Source organism: Pempheris klunzingeri, chromosome 6 (assembly GCF_042242105.1).
Source record: "Pempheris klunzingeri isolate RE-2024b chromosome 6, fPemKlu1.hap1, whole genome shotgun sequence".
NCBI lineage: Eukaryota > Metazoa > Chordata > Actinopteri > Acropomatiformes > Pempheridae > Pempheris > Pempheris klunzingeri.
Genome location: NC_092017.1, coordinates 10,146,644 through 10,171,103, shown reverse-complemented (window position 1 = coordinate 10,171,103; position 24,460 = coordinate 10,146,644). Strand labels below are relative to the sequence as shown.

At 42.2% G+C, this 24,460-nt stretch overlaps 1 protein-coding gene across 1 annotated transcript in view; it reads right to left on the bottom strand.

The window, feature by feature from the left end:
* The window catches only part of yjefn3 (YjeF N-terminal domain containing 3), a 42,736-nt gene extending 18,717 nt beyond the window's left edge, over positions 1-24,019 (bottom strand). The window contains exon 1 of the mRNA XM_070832336.1: positions 23,844-24,019. Within this exon, the coding sequence (XP_070688437.1) occupies positions 23,844-23,911 (68 nt within the window). The 5' untranslated portion in view covers positions 23,912-24,019. The remainder of the gene's footprint in view (positions 1-23,843) is intronic.
* Positions 24,020-24,460: the final 441 nt, after the last annotated feature.

The window sequence follows — 24,460 nt, the reverse complement described above, 5'->3', positions numbered from 1 at the left end:
GTATGAAAATATAGGAACATACCATAAGAATACAAAGGGTGAACACACAAACATAATGCCATCCAATGCAACAGCCCCGCAACAGCTACAGTGAAAGTAAAGTAGCTCACAATGATGCTAAATTTATCCTGTAATGCCAGCCAGTGAAGCAGCGTGTTACTGTATATAGGCTGCTGCTGTGAAGCATCCTTGTATCGTATGAGAGATGGATAATCCACTGAATATCAGAAGAGCTTCTATTTTTCTAGAATTGGAGGACTGAAATAGTCACATTTCACACCCACTCCCTCTCAGTTTGCTTAATTTCCACCTTTCCAGCATGATCTGCTGGTGAGATAAGGAGAGTTATTAAAACACTTGACAGTGAAAGATCGTAGTCAAAATCTTTCCAACCTCCCATTGTAACATTAACATAAGTTCATAGCGCCACTGCACGGTTCCTTAGCACAGCCTCACAGAGCTGTAGAATCTGTCCTGTTAACAAATACAACTGAGGATATGCTGCCATGAAGACATGAAGGAGAAAAGCTATTTTATTTTTTCTATAACAATTTTCCTAGAAGACACTTTCTTTCTAGTTATTACTAACTGGTGTGATTTATTTTGATTTGTACAATTTCTGACAGAGGTCAAATATTCTCCATATTTATTGTAATCCAAATTTCAGTGCAATAATTCTCATGAACATCTATCAACAACAGTGCAACTGACTTATTTTCACCTCTGTGTTGTTGATCGTTACAAATCCTTTCCAGCATCGGTGCCTCCTCTTAAAACCCGATGGTACAGCCCGGCATCCTGCTCCACATTTACTAGTTAACTAACTGTTCTGGTCTATTAAAGAGCATGGGATTATACCTGCCTTGGAGAGGACAGAGAGAATAAAAAACACCATGTTCATCAAGTCCACAGCCCTCTTCTCTGTCCTCCTCTGTGCCTGTCGCCTCTCCCATTACCTGTCCACCTCCCGCTCTATCCAGCACTCCACCGTTGTTGATGATCCTTCAGGCCTTTTAAACACCAATGAAGTGCCACATCAGCTAACATACGAATAAGAAGGACACTATTCTTTTTACGTCTGTTCCAGTCCTCTTTATAGTATTGGCCTCGCTCCATATACATATTAACGCCTATTTTATTTCATTGTATAAAATACATTGATGACTCATCCTAAACAAAGGGCAGTGAGGGCTTTTGTGTTTGCTGCAATTGTTGTTCTAGCACTCAGCCACTGTTGTGTACTGTAGGCCTCTCTCAGGAAAAAAACCTCCAGCATACAGTAATTGATGTGTTCTCCTCTTTGATGAGGAGACAGAGGATACAAGGGTACAAGGATATTTGATTGTACAATGCGGGGATTTTGCAACGAAATGAACAAAATGTACATTATATACGATTATTTATGCACATATATGCACACATGTATACACCCAGGAAATAATTCAGTCGTGCATTTTTGAAATTACATCTGAATGAACATGAACAGCCGCCACAATATGGTGCTGTAAATATGATCTTCATCATTTCCAACTACTCTCACTGGAAAACTATTGCTGCATGTATTGTTTCTCACAAAATTTGTCACAATATATACAAGCCATTGTACATATACAGAGCATATACATGAACCCGCTTGTATAATACTATCAGGCATATAAAATATGGATGACTGTCAAGTTTTTTTGAATTGCAAGAGGAAGAAGAAGGGTGAGCTGGACTGTTGCCAGTGGATTAATTGAAAGGTTTTTTTCTCTCTCCGTCATTTGTTTTCCTGTAATGGTCTGTAAGTCAGTTGTATTAATATCCTTTGTGTCATTCTGTGTGAACAGAGTAAAACTAACCAAATAATAAAATAATAATTTTTAAAAAATGGTCACAAATAGCCACAAAAACATGATCGCTCATGTAACCTTGGGAAATATCAAAAGGCTGTGCGTCATATCTTGCAGTGCAAAATGTGCAGCTCCACTGCTCTGCCCTTTGATCTCCAACTTTCTGATCTCGCCTTATCACTCACCCCATTTTACCCTTTTCCATTTTCTTCCTCTATCTTCCTCTGCTGCTCTCGATCTCATGTTCCGCCACCCTGTGTCTCTCCCTATCACAGCTGCTCTGATGAAGGTTCACACTTCACCAAACCAGAGTGATGGCAGATGGAGGGGTGACAACGAGAGAGAGAGACTAAGAGAGCACATGGGAGATGACTCACCCTGGCTGATTTCATCTGTTGTGTGTGTTTTCCTTTTCTTTAACACACAGGTTTTTGACCTGATGAAGGCCTTTAGAGAAAAACTACAGACGGTTAATGTAACTTCACACCACTATATAAGCAGAGAGGTGAGGCTGTGGGTCCGTAATTATTCATTTTAAGCCTCACTTTCATCATTACCCTGCATATAATCTCATTATGGACACTCAGCCTTGTTCCAGCTAAAAGGTTTTGGTCATATTTTTGGCATAATGATGATGGACAACCATGCTTATGTCCTACAAAGCATTATAGCTTGTACAATGGAGGATGGCTCCTCTGCCATTACAACAAGATTATCTGAGGGCTTTCCCAAGTGTGTGTATGTGTGTGTGTGTGTGTGTGTGTGTGTGTGTGTGTGTGTGTGTGTGCAGCTAATTTAACATGTGTTATCTCAGGACACCTTTCATCATCAGTGAGGCCTCCTGGAGTGTGCCTCCAGGACGTCCTGCAGCATCCAGCTGGGAGGCAATGTAAAGGGGAAGAAGAGGAGACGAGGTGGGTGGCAACAGAGGAACACAGAATGGTTTCTATCCAAAGTGCTTAAAGTTTAGAAAACAGAGATCTATCCTTGAAAATGAGAATGAAATGGGAAATGACTTTAAAAAGCATCAAAGGGAATTCCTACAGTTAGTGACACACCGGAGGAGGATGCATACAGTGACATGAGTGTGCTCTATTTTTGTCTTCAAAAACAATGCAATAACAAACTATTGCCGCGTTTCCAGTAGCACTACTCGGCTCGGCACGGTTTGGCTGTGTTTCCATTACAGAAGCGTACCACTTCAAAATGGGTGGGGTCGTCACAGCAAGGCGGGCCGACACTCCGGTAGCGTAATTTGTATACGGCACAAACAAACAGAACTAAGGACGTGGAGTGTTTGGTTTGTGTGGATCCGTTTACCTCGTTCACAGAAATAATAAAAACACTCGGTCTGTTTCCAGGTTTTAGAAACGGCGGGTTTGATTCTTGCTTCTCGCTCTCATGACTCATCAAGTGACGCCGCTCCCTGGCCAATCAGTGGCCTGCAGTCTGGTGACGTCGCATTGTCAGCTCGCGCGGAACCCCGGCCGAGGAGGGACTAAAATAGTACCTGGTACCAGGTACTAGCGCTGGTGGAAACGCAACCAAACCGCGCCGACTCGAGTCGAGTTGGGCCGAGTAGAGCCGAGTAGTGCTAGTGGAAACGCGGCTAAAGAATAGGGCCGTTACATAAGCATATGTCAAATAGGAAGTGAGATTATGTCTAAATGTATGAGTGAGTAGGAAGGCATAGAAGTGTTCATGCTCAGACTCTGAGTTTGAAGCACTTTGCTTAGACGAGCAGCATCAACGTTTTCTATCTGAAGTTACAACGTTCCTGGAATCATTTACAAAATGAAATCATAGCTAGACAAAAGCACGAGCAAGCATGACTCATTACGAGGTGTCAGACTACATTCAAGCTCACATTTGTAGATTGCTAGGGGCAATAAAATGTATATCATGTTTCCTCCTGCTTAATTCGATGATGGGCAGGAGGATCAGGTGCCGCAGCAGTGGGAGTGTCTCATAAACAGCCTCAGCTGGCAGATAGGAGCTGGCCTTGTGCCTCCATATGGTCCCATTCTAACTGCCCAGCGTGAGCCCTCTCATGCTGCTCAATTCTTATCAAATCAGGATGGCATGATTCACTTTGTTTCAAGTCTCCTTGGGCAATCATTTTGGCCCGGCTGTCTGTAGTGTGTGTGTGAGTGTGTGTGTGTGTGGGTGAGAGAGAGAGAGAGAGAGAGAGAGAGAGAGAGAGAGGGCGAGAGAGAGAGAGAGACAGTTACATCCATACTGTCTCCAGCAGCATCATTCTTTCAAATCAGGCTTAATCACTTTAGCCGTCCGCTCATGTTCCTCATATCCGGTAGGATGAGACAGACATTCTTCAGATAATCCCAATCAGTCGCTCCTGCATTTCGCCCTTATAACTCATGTTATCCCCCAGCAGCCGTGTACCTGTACACATATAAACGATGAGCATGGATCATGTTTACCAGAGGCCACAGGTGTTGGTGAGCCCAGTCCTGTGTTATATTTCCTGTGAGCGTGTGCTCTTGTGAGCTAAAACTGTCTATCCATGAGTCAGGTCTACTTATTCTTCATTTTTAGAAGGTCGTTAATCCACACTGAGGGGCACCAATCCCTCTCCCCGCACACACACACAAGACAGGTTACATCACCCTATGTCCCCCCAGTGGTATTTAATCCTTTCACCTAGTTATCCAGAATATCCATTTATGACCTCTGCCTCTGTTTTAAACCCATCTCCCTCAGTCTGAGGCCAGGGACCATCAGCATTACAAATTACGAGGCGGGTGTTGTCACATGTGATTCATTTCCACTGAGGCAGGGTCTTGTCCTCCAGGTACTGGAGGCAGAGCAGAATGGCAGAATGGCTAATGCAATTTATAATGCCGCTGGCCAAGACACAACAGACTGAGGAGCGATCGGTGTTACTAAGTGACCTGTGGTTTAATAACAACAATGTATCAGTTGTATGTAGCTTGTCTTTGGCCTGGCTACCTATAGTATACCCACATACCTCCATATTAAGTTTGAGACTGGCTGCATTCACACACAGCCTCAAGAAATGCCAAGATGAGGGTCTTTTCTATTCAATACATAAAGTCCATAGTGTTTCTTCGCAGCCAGCAGGTGACGGATCAACTCATAAAAGAAAAAAGTGACCCCATAGCGCATGCCTTGCAGGCAGCTCTGGTGCCATGGCAACAAAGTTTCCAGAGTAATGTGATTACCCATAAAGAGCATGCTAGACGAGTTCAGTATGTCCCTTTGTATCCAAGAAAATAGCTAAGCTAACCTGAGCTAACCTGCCCAAACCACCCAGATACATGTGTTACATGGTATAGATAGATAGATAGATAGATAGATAGATAGATAGATAGATAGATAGATAGATAGATAGATAGATAGATAGATAGATAGATAGATAGATAGATAGATAGATAGATAGATAGAAATACTTTATTGATCCCCGGGGAGAAATTCTGGTGTTACAATAGTAAAGAAGTAAAAGTGACCACCACCATGAATACAAACAAATAAATAAGCAAAATAAAAATGTACAAAATGTTGCAGGTAAAAAAATAAATACAAAGTGTAATATACATTATAAACAGTATGAAAAAGTATGAAAAAGCATAATAAATAAATAATAAATACAGTTGACACTGTAAACACACAGCACTGTGATTAGTCGTCTAGCTGGAGTTGCGTATCTAGGTGTCATCACGGCGTGGAGGAATCTGACCTCAACTTGCAGCAATCATCATGACTACTGTCTGATGTGCCAAGTCAATTGCATTCACAATAATGGTGGAGCAGGGGGTCTTGAACTGTGCTCAGAGCATCCTGCTCTTTCTGAAGGACTGTAATAAATGCGTGAATACTGAGAAAAGCAGCTGTAAGAGTAAAGGGTCTAAACTATTATGGCAACATAACGAAAATAAATGAAGGATAGACAGGGAAGGTGGAGAGGCAGCACACGAGGGGAGCAGAGGAGGAGAAAGTGACACGACGTAATTACAACCGCCGCCACCGACAATACTGAGACACAAAGCAACAAGTCAGACTAATAAAAGGCTGCCACGAAGAGGACAATCTTCCTTCTTTGCCGCATGTGGCTAAATAAATACTTTTCTCGCAGGTTGCAAAGTAAGACTACGCTGCTTTAGTGTGGCAGCGTGAGACAGTGTGTAATCAGTGTCAGTGATCTATCATTATGTGGCTGGTGTTGACTGGGAACTGACAGGGCCAGTGAAACCAGGTAGAAGTGAATAACATGATGTTAGCTGTATTTTAGGTCAGTCTACAATCCCAGGAGGCCTCTGTCGACAGCTTTTACATCCATTTGGCTCCAAATGTCACGGCTGGTTAGTTACAGGACACAGTGTAAGAGAGAAGGGGGAAATATATCAGGAGGACAAATGTGGTGGGAGACTGGATATAAAAAAAAAATAAGAGAAGGACACAGAGTACACATGCAAATAACCAACACTGGAAACTCTTGGTGCCGCAATTTCAAGATATGCCATGTTGCTAAAATAAAGCTAATTAATTCTAACTTTCAATATCCTGCTGATCAGGCCTGAAACCTGGCTTCTTTAAAAGGATTTTATTATCATACTTAATCAGAATCAGAATCAGAATCAGAATTACTTCAATAATTCCCAGGGGGAAATTGCTTTTTGTTACACACAGCTCCAAAAGAATAAGAATAAGAATAATAAGTAAAAAGTAAAGTAAAATATAAATATATAAAAGTATGAATAAAAAAAGATGTATTAAAAATTATTATTACAAATTATTACACAGAGGTAAATTACTGCATCAGGTGAGTCCAGAGTCTTATAATAATAATAATAATAATAATAATAATAATAATAATAATAATAATAATAATAATAATAATAACAATAATACCACTACTAATAATACTACTACTAATAAAAATATATAACAACATGCACAACCATAGTAAGGCGCTGTACTATATAATACCAATAATACTACTACCACTACTACTACTACCAACAATAACATATAACAACATGTACACTCAGGGTGAGGAGCTGTACCATATTATAATAATAATAATGATACAAATAATACCACTACTAATAATAATAATATATAACAACGTGTACCTTCAGAGTGAGGAGATGTGCTATATAATACTAATACTACTACTACTACTACTACCAACAATAATATATAACAACATGTACACTCAGAATGAGGAGATGTATTATATAATTATAATTATAATAATAATACAATATATACAACAACATGTACACACAGAGTGAGGAGCTGAATCATATAATAATGATAATGATAATAATAATAACAGTAATAACATCCAACAACATGTACACTAATTAATTATACCCTGGCAATTTATTAGTATTGCATGTAAGGGTTTTCAATTCTCTTCATCCATATCAGTCACTGCATAAAAGGGAGCTATGGGTAAAATACCACAAGAATCAGTCATCAGTTTGGGGGGTTGATTTTCCTGTTATTGAATATGTTGAACATAGTTAGATAAGAGCAGGATAATACTGATGCTGATTCTTGGGTGGCCCCTATGATTAAAAAGTTTAATATTGATAGAAAATGAATGAAATAAAGAAAGAAAGAAATAGAAAACAAATTAAGAAATAGAAATTATATATATAACAATGGAGAAACCACGACACATGACATATAGGTGCCCCACTACATGCAGCTGGTGCCCTCTTTATGTTTTTTCCCTGCTTCTCAGTCCGCCACTGAAGAGAAGAGTGAATACCAGACAACATTCAGTCCCGGTGGCCAGAAATGTGACTCCAAATGAATGCTAATGTCGCTCCATACGTAGATAAGCAACTTTAAAAGGATGATATGTTACTGCAGGTTTAAGACCAGGCAAAGACAACTACAAATACCAGCTACAGCAGAAACTAATTTTCTCTACACAAGCAGAAGTTCGGAATATTTCTCCAAGGTGGCAAATCAGATCCGACCACCGTCTTTCATTCTTAGAGATTTGGACTTGAAAAGGCTGTCAGTCAGATCTAAAATAAGCACCTTGAGAGACATATTGATATTTGCTGACTTTTCTTCGACAGAGCAGGACATTTGATGTTAAGAACTACTGATTGCAAATAAGGTGTTTACATCTACTGTACATGCAATGTTGTTTTGTCCTGAGCCAAACACAGAGAGAGCCGAGGGTGAGGCTGAGGTGTTATGAACCTGCAGGGCTCGTCCCTCTGTGCAGCGTCTCCCCTGCCAGTTTTCTCCCTTCAGAGGGCAGCAGCGCAGTTTCAGCTATGAAATAAAAGACACACAGAGAGTCTCTCACCAGGAGGTCTGAGTGTCCTCTGTCATTCTGTCAACTCTGCGAGTGGTTATGGACTGGTGCTTCTCTTCTATTCTGTTCTCTTCTAAAAGCCAAATACGTCAAAATATGGGCCTCCATAATGTGCATGTTCTGGCTTTAAAAGGGTCATCTGTAGTTAGACTGTTCTCCAGAAGGACACAAAAACATCTCTAAAATGTGGCAAGTGAGGATGATGGCCTGTCTGATGTTCAGGGTGTAGCTTGGGTGATTCTGTAGAAAAAACCTTGGTATTTCTTTTTTTCAACAAGTGTCCCCTCGTGCTCGCACTTTTTATGGTTCTTTTCTGTAGCACTGTCAATAAAAGGGAAGCGGAGTGAATGCCCTGTCAAAGCCAGGGGAGGACAGAAAGGAAAATGATGTGTGTGTGTGTGTGTGTGTGTGTGTGTGCTTCTTTGCCATATGTAAATGTGGGATACAGTCCCATCTCTCCTGAATCATTTCTCTTTCACTGGGTAAAGTATACAGACTGTTTCATGAGCAAAAGGCAGGTGGGTCAGCTGAAGGACAATTAGATACAGGACACGTGCAGCACATAAACAGCTCAGAGCATATTAATGAGAAAGTGAACCTCAAACCCACACTGCCACTGTCTCTCAGCGTCTCCTACCCTCATATTTGGCCAGAAGCCTTCACACCAAGAGAGGTTTTGTTTCTGACACAACTGCATCCCCACACAAGAGCACCTGCCCACACACACACACACACACACACACACACACACACACACAATGTGCCGGATGTGTATAATTGATGAGCACAGCAGTAGGGGAAACCATGAGAGGGACCAGAGAGCCATCGCATTGAAAGTGGCATTCGGCCGACCTTTCACAGCTACGCTGGCATGTGTGTGTGTGTGTGTGTATGTGTGTGTGTGTGTGTGTGTATGCCTGCATATGTGCATGTGCGTGGGCGCACGTGTGGGTGTGTTTACAACACTTGGGTGGCAGGTGGCAGGGAGAAATGTGTGAGAGGTGCAAAGAGACCAAGGCTGATGGCAGAGATGATGAAGGAAGAATATTCTTCAGAGACTCTTTTAATAAAAATAATAATGATGACGAGGGAGTTGATGATATGGCTGAGGAGCGAGAGAGGAATACTCCAGCGGGTTGGCTCTAATGGGAGCAGAGCAGCCAGGCGTTCAGATGAACCTGGACAAAACAGGAGAGCCTGACATCCACTTTGAGAAGATGAGGCAGATGTGAGTCAGTCGTGCTAACATGAAACTCCTCTAGTTGTCCAGTTTTGTTTCACTCAAGCAATTAGCCGGACCCTGTGGCATGGTGTTGTGTACTGACGCACAATCTCCGTACACATGTAACACCCCCACGACCTCACAAATGTACATGAAATACCATTTGCCCTTGTCATCATCCTTAGTTTGCCTGTTAAAGGTCCAAGTGTGCAGATGTAACCTCAGGCTAAAGTCGGTCTTATTCTTATTCTATCAACGGCTTTTGCACTGACAGGCTTAGCTGTAATGTATGCACATGTGGCATTTCCCATACATTAGGAGCAGAATGTCACACAAGCTGTGCAGCCTGGGGAGCCTGGCAGGGTGCGGTGTATGTGAGTTGTTGGATTTCTGTGTCACTCTTGGGACATACACAAGGGGCTTTATGTGAGCGTGCACATGTGCGCGCACAGTCAATCTTCCTCACCTCCCTCTGCAATGATTAGGGGGTGAAAGAGCAACAGCAGGAGGAGGGGAAGGGGGTATTGATGTGTGAGCTGCACGCTGCAGAGGTGTGATGTGGAGGAGGAGTCGTCACACAAAGCCCGCTTCTGTCACTGCTGCCCACACAAACACCTTCATCAGCTCTTTTTGGCTCCACCAGCTTGTACCAGTATAACCAAGTGGCTATGATTATGGCAACGGGCCATTAGTTTTTATTCATATATTTTCATTCACGTCACTCCAGCATGATGGAAACATTATTGAAAACCACAGTGAAAATCATGACCGCGCCCACTGCTGTCAGAATTAAGCTATTATATCCCATTTATAATGTAATAATCTTTTTAGATCTTAATTGCAGGTTGCGTTGCAATAGGCTAGATACAGCACAGCCCCACCAACAAAATCTTTATCGCCAACCAACAGTCACTATTGGTCAAGGCAATTATGCACCGTCTGAAGTTAGTGACCCTTTTAGTGATAGCAAAAACAGCAGTACTTTTAGGTTTCTTATGCATAACTGAATGGAAGATGATTATTAAATCAGCCTAATCTCATTAACCTCCACCTTGATCGTGCTGTGGAAGGAAATTAAATGGAAAGAGGAACTTTATTTAACTACGGCTGCTTCAAAAACTTTTTTTTTTTCCACGTCCTTGTGAAACTTAGTCAGGAAAGTAAGGAAGTTTAGGAAAGAAGAAAGAAGACAGCAGTTGCATATTAAAGCTACCAGACCACAAGCTAAAAAAACACACACAGCTAAAAAGAACTGTTTGTTGAAAACTCATCATCAAAGCACGACGATAATTCTGCCTTTATCCACCAGCTGAGTGGCAATAAAGACCAAGTTGTTTAAGGTTTGTGGTGTTTATTCACCAAAACATGCCAGTTGAAATAAAAGAGAGAAATGTGTCAACATCAAAGCAGCCTACATTTGGAACAGCTGATAAACCCAACTGGATTGTTACAGTTTCTGCCAAATTTTCGCCAATCCCCTGAACAAAGCAAACACCAGAAAAGAGCTTAGAGCTTTAGCTTAGACATTTAAATGGTCAAAACAAAAACAGACTAGAAGAAAAAGCGAGCAAAACAGACCATATTTATGCATACAAAAGCCATTGATTCGGGTGCAGACATAGCTTGAATTCAATATGGCTAAGATTACATGTGCAGGCTTGCAAATCAGTATAGGCGTGGGTCGAAATCTATGCATCAATGCATTAGTGCTCGGCCATGATTATGGTGATAAAGTTTGCAGAATTAATGGAAAAACCAGTATAGGGTGTCTTAGTGAGGTGTTGGGCCACCGCGAGCTGCCAGAACAGCTTTGATGTGCCTTGGCATTGATTCTACAAGTCTACTGAAGGGATTAACACCTGTCTTCCAAAAGATACTTTCCTCATTTTCTGTTTTGATGATGGTGGTGGAGAGCACCGTCTAACATCTCCCATAGCTGTTCAATTGGGTTGAGATCTGGTGACCGTAGCCCGTAGCATATAACATATTCACATCATTTTCATACTCAACAAACCATTCAAATGCCCTATGAATGGTGGTATTGTCTTCCTGGAGGAGACCACTCCCATCCCGTTAGGAATGTTTCATCATGGGTTAAAGGTGACCACTCAGAGCTTCTTTGTACTGGTTTGCTGTGACCTTTCCCTCAAAGGGGACAACTATTCAGACCATGGCAGTAAAATGCCATCCACAGCATAACAGAGCCACCAGATCCCCTCACTGTAGGGGTCCAGCATTCAGGCGTGCACTCCTCTCTGTGTCTATGTCACACGTGTACCTGTCGAGAATATGGTGAAGGATCACTGAAGGATGACCTGCGTCTATGGTTTTTGCACCATTAAACTCTCAAACATGCATTCATCTTTATGCACCACAACCCTACTATCCTTCTCTATGCAACCGTTGACTTCACCCACTCTTAGTATTCGTATTAGGGCCAAAATACACTGTTGTGGCATGCTCTCGATTTCTTTTTTAAACTTTATTAAAAGCTCATTAATATTACAACCATGAATGTAACAAGGCAACTGTTACGCAGTGTTGGAGGCCCATCGATTCCTATTAAAGATGCTCAGTGGAGCATGAAGAAAAAAAGTTTGACTTCCAAAACTTTGAGTTTCAATTCCGCCGATTTGTTTTGATGAAATTTCAAAAGCCCATCCACTATATTCTTTTGAAATAGGTTAGTATCTCTGCTATCTGTGATTGGTTTTTTTTTAATCAAATTCCGCATATTTGCCAGTTTTCTCTAAACAGAGAGCGAAGGAGACAACACACACACACAAACACAGTTACACACACACTCAAGCAAACAGACAGGCATAAACAAAAAAAGAGGCGGGGGATGTTTGCCGTTATAAATTCATGAGTTTTCTGATAAAGATCCGCTTTACGTGTGATTATAAAGGAGCAGAGGAACAGCATCACTGTTGACTGGCGGAGAAATGCACGTCTGCTGTGGACACCCAGGCTGCTGAGAATCGACATATCACAGTGCTTCCTCCTCCTGTGTGTCCCTGGGGTGAGAACAAAACACGAACTACGCTCCACATAGCTCGATATAGCATGTTTCTTTCGTCGCTGGGGGTTGTTTCTCAGCCACAGTGTTTGCAAAGCTTCTCCTGAAGCAGACGCTGAAGCTATCGAGCTTGACTAAGTGAGAGCAAAGGAGGCCCAAAGGAGGGGGCGGCTATGCAGCATGTGCACGTACAGTGATTTACAATGTGCTAAAGATACCTCCTGCCCTGATTGGTTGTTTTCATTCAGGCCCGGTGGATTTTTAGCAAATGACACGAGGAGCTCTGGGAGGAAGCAGATTTTTTTTCACAGATTAACTGACTTCTCATGTAGTACTGTCAGGATACAGTTTCAACGAATATAACAAAAAGATATTTTTAAGTTACCAACTGCTGCTTTAACAGTCATGGATAGGAACATGCATTCTTTCAAATGCGTTTTCTGAAAATGCACTTAAAATGTGCACTAAATTTGGATGGAAACTTGACTAAAGTGTAACTGTTCTGGTACATTCTCACCCTGCTTTTTCCTCCTTCCGTCCAAATCTATCAGTATTGGCAACTTTGCTGAGGAACATAATTAGCCTCTTTATAAACTATCTCCAGCGTTCCCAATTACCCACACGATTGATTTAGATTTACTAATTAAAGTGAATTGACAGAAATCCAAAAAAAGCCCATGTGCCTGCCCCTCTGTCTGCCTGGTTATCATTACAGCAAATATCAGATAATGCAAACACAGAAATTAAATTTTTGGCTGTGAGAATCAAAAAATGAGATGTAGATCGATAGATGTGAGCTCAGAAAATCCAATATATGCAACTGCAAATCAAATAATAAAAGGCAAACTCACAGGTCCTGTTCATCTGGCAGTGCTTGTGCTTCCTTCATTTACTCTCTCCTCCTCCCTTCCTCTCCTCTCAAGGGGTTTGATCGGCTCTCTCTGCCAGTCAACATTTAGTTGACTGGCTGTTGATTTCTCTGTCTAGCTCTCCAGGTTGCTGCCTTTTTCACTGCATGCCTCTCACAGCATCACCATTAACCCGCTGGCCCACCGTCCACCTGGGAGGCTGTCTGTCAAAAGCATAAAGGAGGCAAGAATTCCCCCACACCTCCACCAATCGTGTCATTACGAGTGCCAGAAAAAGACACAGCTCGAAGCAAAATACCTGACAAAATACCTACACTCACAAGGGCACAAATGCATTGGCAGACTATACCCAACAATTGAGAATTTGCAGTATTTAACAATTCATCCTCGTGCTTTCACAGTCTCTTTTCACAGACAGTTTCTTCTGTCTCTCCTTCTTTTTCTGCCAATTCATTTTCATTTTCATTTTCAATCACGTACTCGTTAAGCTGCTGAACAGAGAAAATCTTGAGAATACAATTTCAGCACAAACAAGCACAGAAAAAAATGCAGCATCTTGTGACGAAAAACCTCGTCAGTAAACCGACAGATTTAACTTGATCGCCTCATTCTTTAACAAACAGATCACCTGTGCATGTGTCAGTCACCCAGCAAACATCTCTCCACCGGGGTGTAGCTGGGGTTGGTTTCTATGGCAACTGCCACAAAATTGATGACAAGTGGTAATAGCTGACAGAAAGTGACTGCTAACACACTACTCCCATCTTACTCCATCTTATTATCAGTTCTCCTTCTTTCCCCTTCTCTCTCCTCCCTCTGTTTTGGTCTATCAGCATCTTTCTTCATCTCTCCACATAGATTTTCCAGTAGAGAGCACATAAGGAGAGCTGCTAGTAGGCATCGCTCCCATTCTGTCACCAAGAGAACACTCAGAATAGCTGACCCCTGTCAGCAAGTCGCCCACAGGGTTCAGAAGAAATATGCTGAAGGGGTAGAAATTAAAAGGTATGTTGTAAAAGGAGGTACAGATCTTTTAGAACAATTATGTCTGTTGTTAAAGAGCGGATTGCACCGCATTCAAGTAATTAATGGAATCTAAAGTAAAAGATAGAGAGAAAAAATAAAGCAAAACAAAATTCAGAAATCTCATAGCTGAAACTGAGATGTCTGTTAGTCAGTGTTTCTGTGTAGGATGGCGCAGGGAAGCAGGACTCACACAAATTGAGTAAAGACAAAGTACCAAAGGCCAGCAACCTTTAGTACCTTTAGATTTGATTCACATCTAAAGCAAGTCCAAAGGGACATAAACTGGCAGGTGAAAATCAAGAAAGACAGTCAAGGGTAAAAAAAAACCTAAAGGTGTAGGCAGAAACAGGTAAACAGGCTGAGACAGTGGCCTGGGTGGCTCAATAGATGATCTCGATGGGCTGCTACACTCTGCATGGCAAGGGTCATGTGACCAAAGGACCAGATGTCTAGTTTCAGTATATATGACTTTTTAGTTCACAAACCACACAGACCAGCTTCTACTGTCATGATTCGTCTGACAACAGTCTGACAATCTGATTTGGTGTTGGTCTCTGTAATAATCTTTAAAGCAAGATGCATACTAACACACCACACTGACTATGGGTTTGACTATGTTGTTGATTTTTGTTTTATACGTCACAATGGGCACATTTCAGAAGGAACAGACGAGAAGAAGGTGAACAGAAGGACACCTGCGCTCAACATGTCTTCAGTATTTATCTTCTTCTCCAGTACAAGTAGACTAGCTAGGATGGCCTCTGAAAGGTAGCGTACTGTCATGTTGGCTGTTTCTGTCAGACGGGAAACCCTCACCTTGTAGGTCATAGTGGTCCACCAACAGTCTCCCACACAGGGACATATACTAGAGGGGTAATTGGGATATAGGAGCAGGTGCGTGGGTGGATGTGGGGATCAGGTGAGTGGAACTGGAGGGGCACACTGAGGGCAGCTGCTAGCATGATTGGGACTGACAGAATCTGAAATGGCAGGTAAATTAGCGGCAAGCAGGAAAAATGACAGACTGACAGAATAGACGACACTGTGGCGATGGATTGGTGGCAAATATTAGCCCAAGATCAGAAAATGGAGACAAAAATTTTCCAGAACTCTTGATATAACGTTTACTCGTGACCTATTTGAAGGACTCAAAGAGGGAAATTGTCACCGGGTAAATATCAGATGATTTAAGATGCCTGACAGACAACCACAATGGGAATCTCAGAATAAATGAATCTTCAGGCTACATAAATCTGTCCGACTGACTGTTCCGTCAGTGGTCTCTTGAGAAGATTAATATGTATTATTCCCCCCTCCCAAAGCCTCTCAAAAACAAATGCTTGGGCACATGTGTACACAGCTCAGCCGGAGTTTGAGAACAAAGCCAATGAGCAATTATAATAATCAATTCCTCACGTCATGCCACCCTTGAAATCAATAATGCAAAACAAGACAGGGGCTCAAGCTGGATATAAGGCCCTAATGACTTTTTCAGAGGCATGACATCGAAGATTATTTTCTATTGAGCCACACAACAAAGACAGTTGCTTGAGATCTCTCTCTTCATTTGCAGCAAACCTCCTTTGATAATAACAATATCGTCCGCTGAAAACAACAACAGCAAAAGGAAAGGAATAAATAAAATTCAGTTTTTTGAATTATTCACACATAAAGCAGACTAAGCTTGAGTCTGTAATAGAGAGTGTGATGAGATCTGAATGTCTGGAGGAACAGTAGAGCCAGCTCGTGTTCTTGTTTAAATATGACCCTTATTGATGCTATGGACGATGGCAACAATACCTATTTTTCAAAATCCCAAATAGCAAAACCACCTACGCACAGACACACAGCGATACACGCTGCCTTAATCCCTCTGTCTTTTCTTCGCTCTTTCATGCCTGTCAGGTTTCTAAATGTAGCTCGGTAAACAAAATATCCAGCAAACGCTCACCCACGATGACAATGCATCCTGTCTGCACACATTAAAGCCTGCATAAATATGATCCAGGCATAAAAACAAACACACACACACACAACTCCATCCATTTACACTTGCTGTGCCTTGGTTACTCACATCCAGTCTTGGGTATCTATCTGCAGCTGTGGTAATATATGTAACGTACTGTACAGCCACACACAGCAGTTGTGATGATGGAGGCTGTGTAAAGGAAATATTTTGTTTTTAAAACATGCATCCTATTTTTATTTATGGGGCCGTCGTGTCTGTCGTTCGTCCTTCATTTCCTTCACTAATTTCATTGCTGAGATCTTGTGAGCAAATAAAATCAATGGCAGGAAACACGAGCAGCTAGATGATGAGGCAGGCTGACAGCAGCTCAGCCAAACCAACAAAACCAAAGCAAAAACAGAGATGAATGCATCCAACGGGTGCATCACACTCCTCCAGTGTAATGTAATTTAAAACTGTGTGTACTCGCAACAGGTCAAAATGGAACCGTGAAGCAGCTCTGAAAAAAATAAGGATGAAAAAAAGGAGGATGTTTGTAGCCAGGTATCAACATTTTTCACTCAACTGTTGTGAAAATGTATTTCGTTTAATAGAGGCAGGTGCTGTAGCCTTTACCATGAGGGAACAACAGAAGGAAATATGTGTGTGTGAAAGCGGTGGGTGTGAACAGGCTGGTCAAAAATAAAAGTCGAGTGGAAAAGATGCCGCTCATTAAGCAGAGGAAGGCTAACGATCACCAGCGACATCAAAACTACCAAAATATCATAGAAAAAGATCATCTTTAAGCAGCGCAAAAGTTTAATTAACAGTAGTTAATTGAGGCAGACTGTGAACCTGTCAGAGGAAATAATGGTCTTTCTCTAATAATAGCCTGGCGCTCTGTTTCACAGAGACAAATGAAAGCCTTTCTCATTAGTGGATGTTTTGACTACCTTTATACCTTAGAAAAGGCGAAGTGATATGAAAGTAGAAACTAAATCACCCTCCGCATGATGCACAAAGGCCCTGTCACACATCGTACTCACAATTCTAAATTAATGTGCCAACAAACTCAAAAAATTCCTGTGTTGCAGCGAAAGGACATTCAAACATCTGCTCACTTGTATTGTAGCCCTAAACCACAGTATAGATTTTTACTTTGACAAACAGGCTATTCCAGGCAGCCTCATTCTTTCGCTCCTCTGTGTGTAGGTGCGTATTTGATGAGAATTTAGCAGTGAGGGGCCTGGAGACATTTCAGTGAAAGGTTCTCATCAGACGCTACGCTTGAGCACATTCAGCTGCCACCAAAGAAGCACCGCTGCTCAATCCAGTCCTGTCAAATCAGTCTGACACACATTAATGCATAAACACATGCAAACCCTCACAACCACTCTATACATGCACACTTTAACGTGACGTATAGTTGGAGTTTATGTGACACAAGCCTGTAATTGTTTCGGTCTAAATGACAGGAATAAGACGAGCACTCTTTTTTACGTTAGAAGACGCCTCAAAGGACTGTGAACTCCCCTGAGCAGACCTCCACTGTGACCACCCCCATTTTTTGTGTGTGTGTGTGTGTGTGTGTGTGTGTGTGTGCGTTAGAGACAGAGGGAAGAGATGAGGGGAGAGACACCTATTGTGGGAGGATAAGGAGGACAGGGATTTTTTTTTTCTGAAGGTCAATTTTTCAAGGACATGACGTACTTAGCTGCCTTTTATTTAGTGGAGAGAGAGATATGGAGGCAGAGACTAACCATTAAAGTTTGCTCCTGTGCCTACACACACACACATACACACAGTCTTTCTCTAGCTCAGTCATCGTTATCTGGGCCAATGTAGAGCCAACAGTTGTCAGGGCTGTGAAGGAGAGAAGAGACTGATTAGAGCTTGCACATCACAATGTGTCCCTATATGCTCATTCCCCATTACACTAACATACACACAAGCACACACTTAAACACACACACACACACACACACACATCTTCACAACGTGAGAGTCATACACAGGTGACATAAAAGTTACTAAATAATTGCCACATCCTGACGCCATTACATCTTCCCAATTTAAAGCACAAATGACTTCAATCATCTCTGCAGAAAAAGGAATCATACGCGTCTTGCCCTCTCCATCTCATTCGCCCTAATGTACACACACACACACACACACACACACGTTCCATGTGCAACTGCCGCTGTTTGAAGGACAAGTTATTGTATACGGCTTGTCAGACTGAGCAGTGAAGATAAACAGACCAAACTCATCCCGTCATTTCAATCTGCGGCACGTGTTTGACCTTTTCACTCTGCTCTCATCTCTCCTCAAACCAACTTGTGCTAAAGGAACATTAGTGGAGGTAGAGGTTTTTTTTCCTGAATCTGTCATTGTAAATGTTCTGTAAAACAAACCAGAGCACCGAAGGCAGTGTTTTCTCTCTCATGTCCCCTAATATCTACTGAAATCTCTTAAATAATTCACAATGTGGCCCTAATGAAGGAGTCTTGGCTTTGGCTTCCTCAAATTGCTCTCTTGTGTTCTTCATTAACAACGGCTGCTGCCTGGAGGCTAATTTAGACCTGAATCAAAAGGGCTTTTTCTGCTTTGGGGTGGTCAGGCAAGTGAAAACGAGAGCTGTGAAACATCAGGAGAAAGAGAGCTCAGCCTCACCACATAACTGGTGAATTCATGAAAAACTAGCTGCATTTTTCTTTCATTTTCATATTTCCCATTAGCCTGTGAGCTGCTGTCGAACAATTTATGTGCATTCACTTTTTTAGCCACACTGACAGCATGGCTCTAGAAATAACAATGTTGGTTGGTGAGCCCACCACATTGGTCCAGACAGGAATATGTCTACTCAATGCATTGTCATGAAATGTTGTACTAAGATGATGACCTTGATACATATTATACCTGCTGAATATCAACATGCTAGTAATGTCATTTTGAACATGTCAGTATGCTGACATTAGCATTTAGCTACATAGAGCTGTTTGCATGTCTTATTACCAGTGTAGCTACCAGATGTGGTCGGCCTGCCAGATCTGCATTTACAGATGACATTACACACTATGACATTATGATTGGCTGTACGCTCAAAAGTGTATGGTGTGTTTTTTTCTGTGCTGTGCATAAATCCAATCAGATTAGACTGGGGGTTTTGTGAAGAGACAGGAGCTAAAATGAAGCGTAAAGAGAGAGGGTGAAAAACAGAGCAGTGTGCAGTATGCACAGTATGAGGGAAAATAATAAGAGTTTTTTTAACATTACAACAGGTAATGTGTTCCAGTAAGAACCCCAAATACAAGTATCAACCTGAAAATTAGCACATTACGTCTCCTTCAAGCACCGTAAGCCGCTTCATTTAAGTAGAAGTGAATCTCTTCCTCTGCAATCAAAATTTGCTCATTTAAATGATAGTTGGTTCCATACACATACTGCATGGGGTACATTTTGCTGTAAACCATAATAACACCATAATCTGGCTCCTACCTCATGATGGGTACCTAACTAAATCAACTTGAATGAATGCACTTAGAGCTGTCTAGTTACATCTTTAATTCTGTTTTGTTCACACTTCGCAGCCATGCAGCGTTTCTTATGAAGCAAAGATCAGAAATAGCTGACTTCCTGTAGAGTCTATGATTCACTTGAAACCAACCATCGCTCCTCATCCTGCCGCGTCTCCCCTTCGAACTCATTCTCCCCAACATGGTCCTCTTTCAAACATGGTAAATGGAGAACTCTTACAGCTAATCTGACTTTAATGAGGGAGGAAAATTACAGCCAAACACTGCACTGGTAGCAAATCATCTCTCCCGCTCTGCATCTCCACCTCTCTGTCCTAATCATTACATTTGGCCTATAAATACATGCCTGAACTGTCACACAGGCAAATGGAGTTGCCAACAAGGGAATTGGTGGCAGGGAGCTGAAGGAAGGGAGACAAGCCACAGGAATAACAACAAGCCCAATATGCATTATTGCCAAGGTAGGACAGACTTGCAGGCAGAGCAGGTAAAGACTGCTTGACACGCTGGCAGCTCAGATAGACAGGTAGGCACACCAGCGAATGGATACACAAAAATATCTCAGACCAGTCTAACATTTCTCTGTGCAACTGACCCCTGGCCTCAGGTGTGGTGGGCAAGAGGGGAAAGGTGGACCAAAGACCAAAGGTGGACCTCAGTGCTAGAGCAGAGAGAGACGGAGGGTGAAAAAGAAAGACCAGAGGGAGGAAAGTGTCTAACTACACTCAGCAGAGCATTATAGAAATAAGTTTGAATGCTTTGATTTAAGAAAATGTGACGTGCTGGGCTGGCAGATGTTACACTATCTGTTGAGTCACTCCTGAAGAAAATTGCCACTGAGAACAGTTTCTAAATACAAAGCGGCTCTTTTGGATATTTTCAGTTCTCTCCTGCTGGTTCGAGAACATCAGCTGCTGTTGATTCCTAGTGATACAGACAAGAGGGAGCTCTGACCTTTTAGGGATAAAGGCAGAATAACTTTATTTGCCTAAATAAATCACACACACAAGCCCAAAATTTGCCCTCCGCATTTTACCCTTTGGAACCTTCAGAAGCAATAGGCAGAAAACAGGGACTGTGGCGACCCGAAGTCATCACCAGCTCACCACTGCCAACGTTCACAGGTTATCCACCGCCTGAGGCATCTCATCAGCTGAAGTGCATCAGCAGTACCTGCGCTTTAATGTAGGTGTGGTTTGAGCTACATTTTATCTTAAGAATTGGTCGCACACCTTTGTTGCATTATACGTATGTGTGTTGTTCTGGAAAAACAGAGGCGTACGAGACAAGTCGTGGTTGGAATGGGTTTTTGATCTTCCTGCAGTCGCAATCATTATCTCACTAAAACAGCAGGATTGCCACGTATTGAGAAATTCATGCATTAACCTAATAGGTTTCTGCCAGCTTCTGGCAGATACATTACTTACAATTTCTATATAATTATGTCACAACACTGAACAGATTTATCACAAGGGGGTCTCCGGGCTAATACAATCTCCTGTGGATGCATGTTCTTTACATAAATCAGAGAGCTTACTGTTCTAGACAATAATTATATCCATCTGTTGTTTCTTTTTGTTTTTTTCTATTCTAAAATTAAACAGGTTGCTGTGGCAGCTGCTTGTCAGTAACAGATAAATATATATATATATATATATATATATAATTTTAGAGGGAATTACGTATCACATGTTAATTTGAAAAGAGCACATGTACATACATGGAGCCTGATGATAATAGTGGCTGTGTAATCAGTTGCCCCTGCAGTGGTATATGGCGGCGTTAATTGACTGCCTTAATTGACTGCCGGCCAGCCCCACTCAAGCTGCAGAGATCTGAGAGTCTGAGGACTGAGGCGAAGCCACTTGGGTGTTAGTTAATCTGCCAGCCTGAGCTGCTCAGATGTCGACACACACGGAGAAGGATGTAAATGCAGCCAGGGTAATTACACATGTCATAGAGGAGAATGAAAAAAGCTCCCAGAATAGATTCAACATATAGGCACATGCACTGATTGACATGCATAACAGAGACGGTGACTGTATGGGCGTCAGGAGTTTGCAGCAGTTAAATCATTGACGATGACTCTGAGTGGTAGTGCATGAGTCACAGAGGAGATACAGGATACTATATGAAGATGTCACCATATGAAGACCCATATTGTAAAATCAATCCTGGGCTCACAGAGTGATGTATACAGACAAATGATCAAAAGAAAAAGAATAAACCATCTGTTTAGCCGCATCATCCTATTTGAACTGGACTGAAGGAAGAAAAGCAACAGCAATGTCTCTTCCTTAGTGGCTACATTCCCAATTTATGGTAGATTAACCAGAGACAAAGACAGGGAGGCCACAAATCGGTCAGGGACTCACACTCTAATCCTGTAATCACACTTTAGGGTATAACAATCCTTTGACATGGTTTGTTACAGTATACTGCTGTCTGTGTGTGCATGGCTTCATAACCGTAGTATTGCACAGGCATCTGGTCAATCAAATATGGGAGATACACAAAATGTTAAAGGAGTAATCCACTCATTTAGCATTACACTGCCATAACATCGTCAGACTCATATCAGACAGTAAAAAAAAACATCAAAGTCCATGCTGCACAGCCAGAGATTTAGTCCATACAGTCTTTTTTTCTTGTAAAACCAAGTGTCTCCATTAATCCAACACAACCACTGACAGCTCAGCTGAAGATTCGGATGCCTTGTGCTAATGTAGCCTCGAGCCACAAGCCTCAAGCAGAGAAGAGGATCAGGCTACGGAGGTCTGGTGGCCTCACCTCTTTCTAACTGAGCACCCCCTTCAGATCCAGCTGACGTCGACTCACATGACATCACTTGAGGCAATTTATCAGACTTCACACTGCTCCCTCTGGAACCACAGAGGGCTTTATACAACTTTTTCCACATATGTAGTAGTGCTCCCCAACAGACAGACTCATTTACGGAGCCTGTACTGCCTTACATGACCTTTCCACCAGTATAAAGCTATTAAAAACATTGTTCCTGCTCACTTAAACAAAAAGCTAAATGGGCTGTGGGTTTTTCTCTCTCATAAGTATGGGTTTTATTGTTGTCTGCTCAGCTTTCTTTGCTTCTTATGAGACGTTTTATTTTAGCTTTTGCTTCGGGGGGAATAAGCTCCGTGTTCTGATTTGAGCTGCATTTTTTGTGTCACAAGTTTAACCATGACAACTAGAGGCCGTTTACTTTGTGTTTATATCAGGACTACAGTCTGTCGTTTTAAATCTTTTTAAATCAGTGCATGTGCTGTGTTGGTGTTACTGTGTGAGAGATTCTAACTCTCTTTCTGTCACTCTGAAAGCGACGCTTCAGAGTCAGCCAGGGGGACAAACACATTTCACTAACCCTCGATTGCATAACAATCTGATTACACATCTCGTACACAAAGATATTGAATCATAAGATGCTTGGCTTGGTTTGGTAATATGTAGCCTGATAGTGGCGAATGAAACATGGGTCCCCGTGTTCAATAGCGCTGGCATTTCTAATTCAATTTGAGGCTTCAGCGGAGTGGAAAAGAGCAACAAGGAAAATCAAAGACTGCCAAAGCAGAGTAGGAGTTTCTTGGGGCGCACCAAGACGTTTCTGCAGGCACCATTGTCATTGCCATCATCATCATCATCACCCTTACTATCATCAGTAATGGTATTCATTAGGCAATCGGCGAGCAACTCAAATTAAATAATTGATATGTCTCTTATTATTCCCTCTGTTTTCCTTTCAAGAGGTTTCTACTCCAAACAGACTTCAGGATGAATGCACTCTATCTATCTAAGTCTCATGTGAAGACTTCTCTTTGGTTCTACAAGAAGATGGGGATGTCTCTCCTCTCTAGTTCTGCCCGCCACTGTCTATCTCTTTCTCGCATGGATTTTAGAGCAGTCCCATGGATTGGTGTGACCGTAAAATGAACAGAATGGAAGAGCAGCGCGGAGAAAGAACAGTTCAAATCATCAGACGAGAAGAAGCAGAGGAGCTGAACGTGAGTGAGACGGCGAGAGAGACGAGCAACAGCAAAGAGCAGGTGCCTACCTGAGGAAACGCAGTGGTTCTATGGTTTCAGCCTCTGCCTCAGCTGAGCTGTGGTTCATCTTGTCCATCTGTTTTCACCCAGCACGACTCGGCAAAATATGAGGGAGGATGAGCTGTGTCGCTCCAAAGAAAACACTTCCGTTCCTTCTCTCTGACTCTGATTCAATAAACACACTGTCTCTCTCTCTCAGTCTGGGATGAGACTGAGAATCTAAATGGGCTTCCTCCCTCTGTGTGTCTCTCTCTATGGCTCTTGATTGGTTCAGATGCTGGAAGGTAATTACTGGCAGCTACACACACGCACCCTGAATCTTGCCTCTATATCTTTGCCTCTCCTCTCTGTCTCTTTCCCACTGTGGCCCCGGCTCATTCTCTAATAAAACCAGCTGGCTCTATCAGCTGCGCTCACTGGGAAAGCCAGCCAATTAAGAATCAGGAGGCATGGTGCTCGCCGGCTGATTGGCTCAGGCTGCCGCGATCATAGCTGTTCAGTCATCCAGGGTGCAGCCAACCCCCCCGTCAAATTCACACACACACACACACACACACACACACACACATTCAAGCAGAGTCCTTGGTGGCAAATAGATCCCTTGATGTAGAATCTAGAGCAAGCA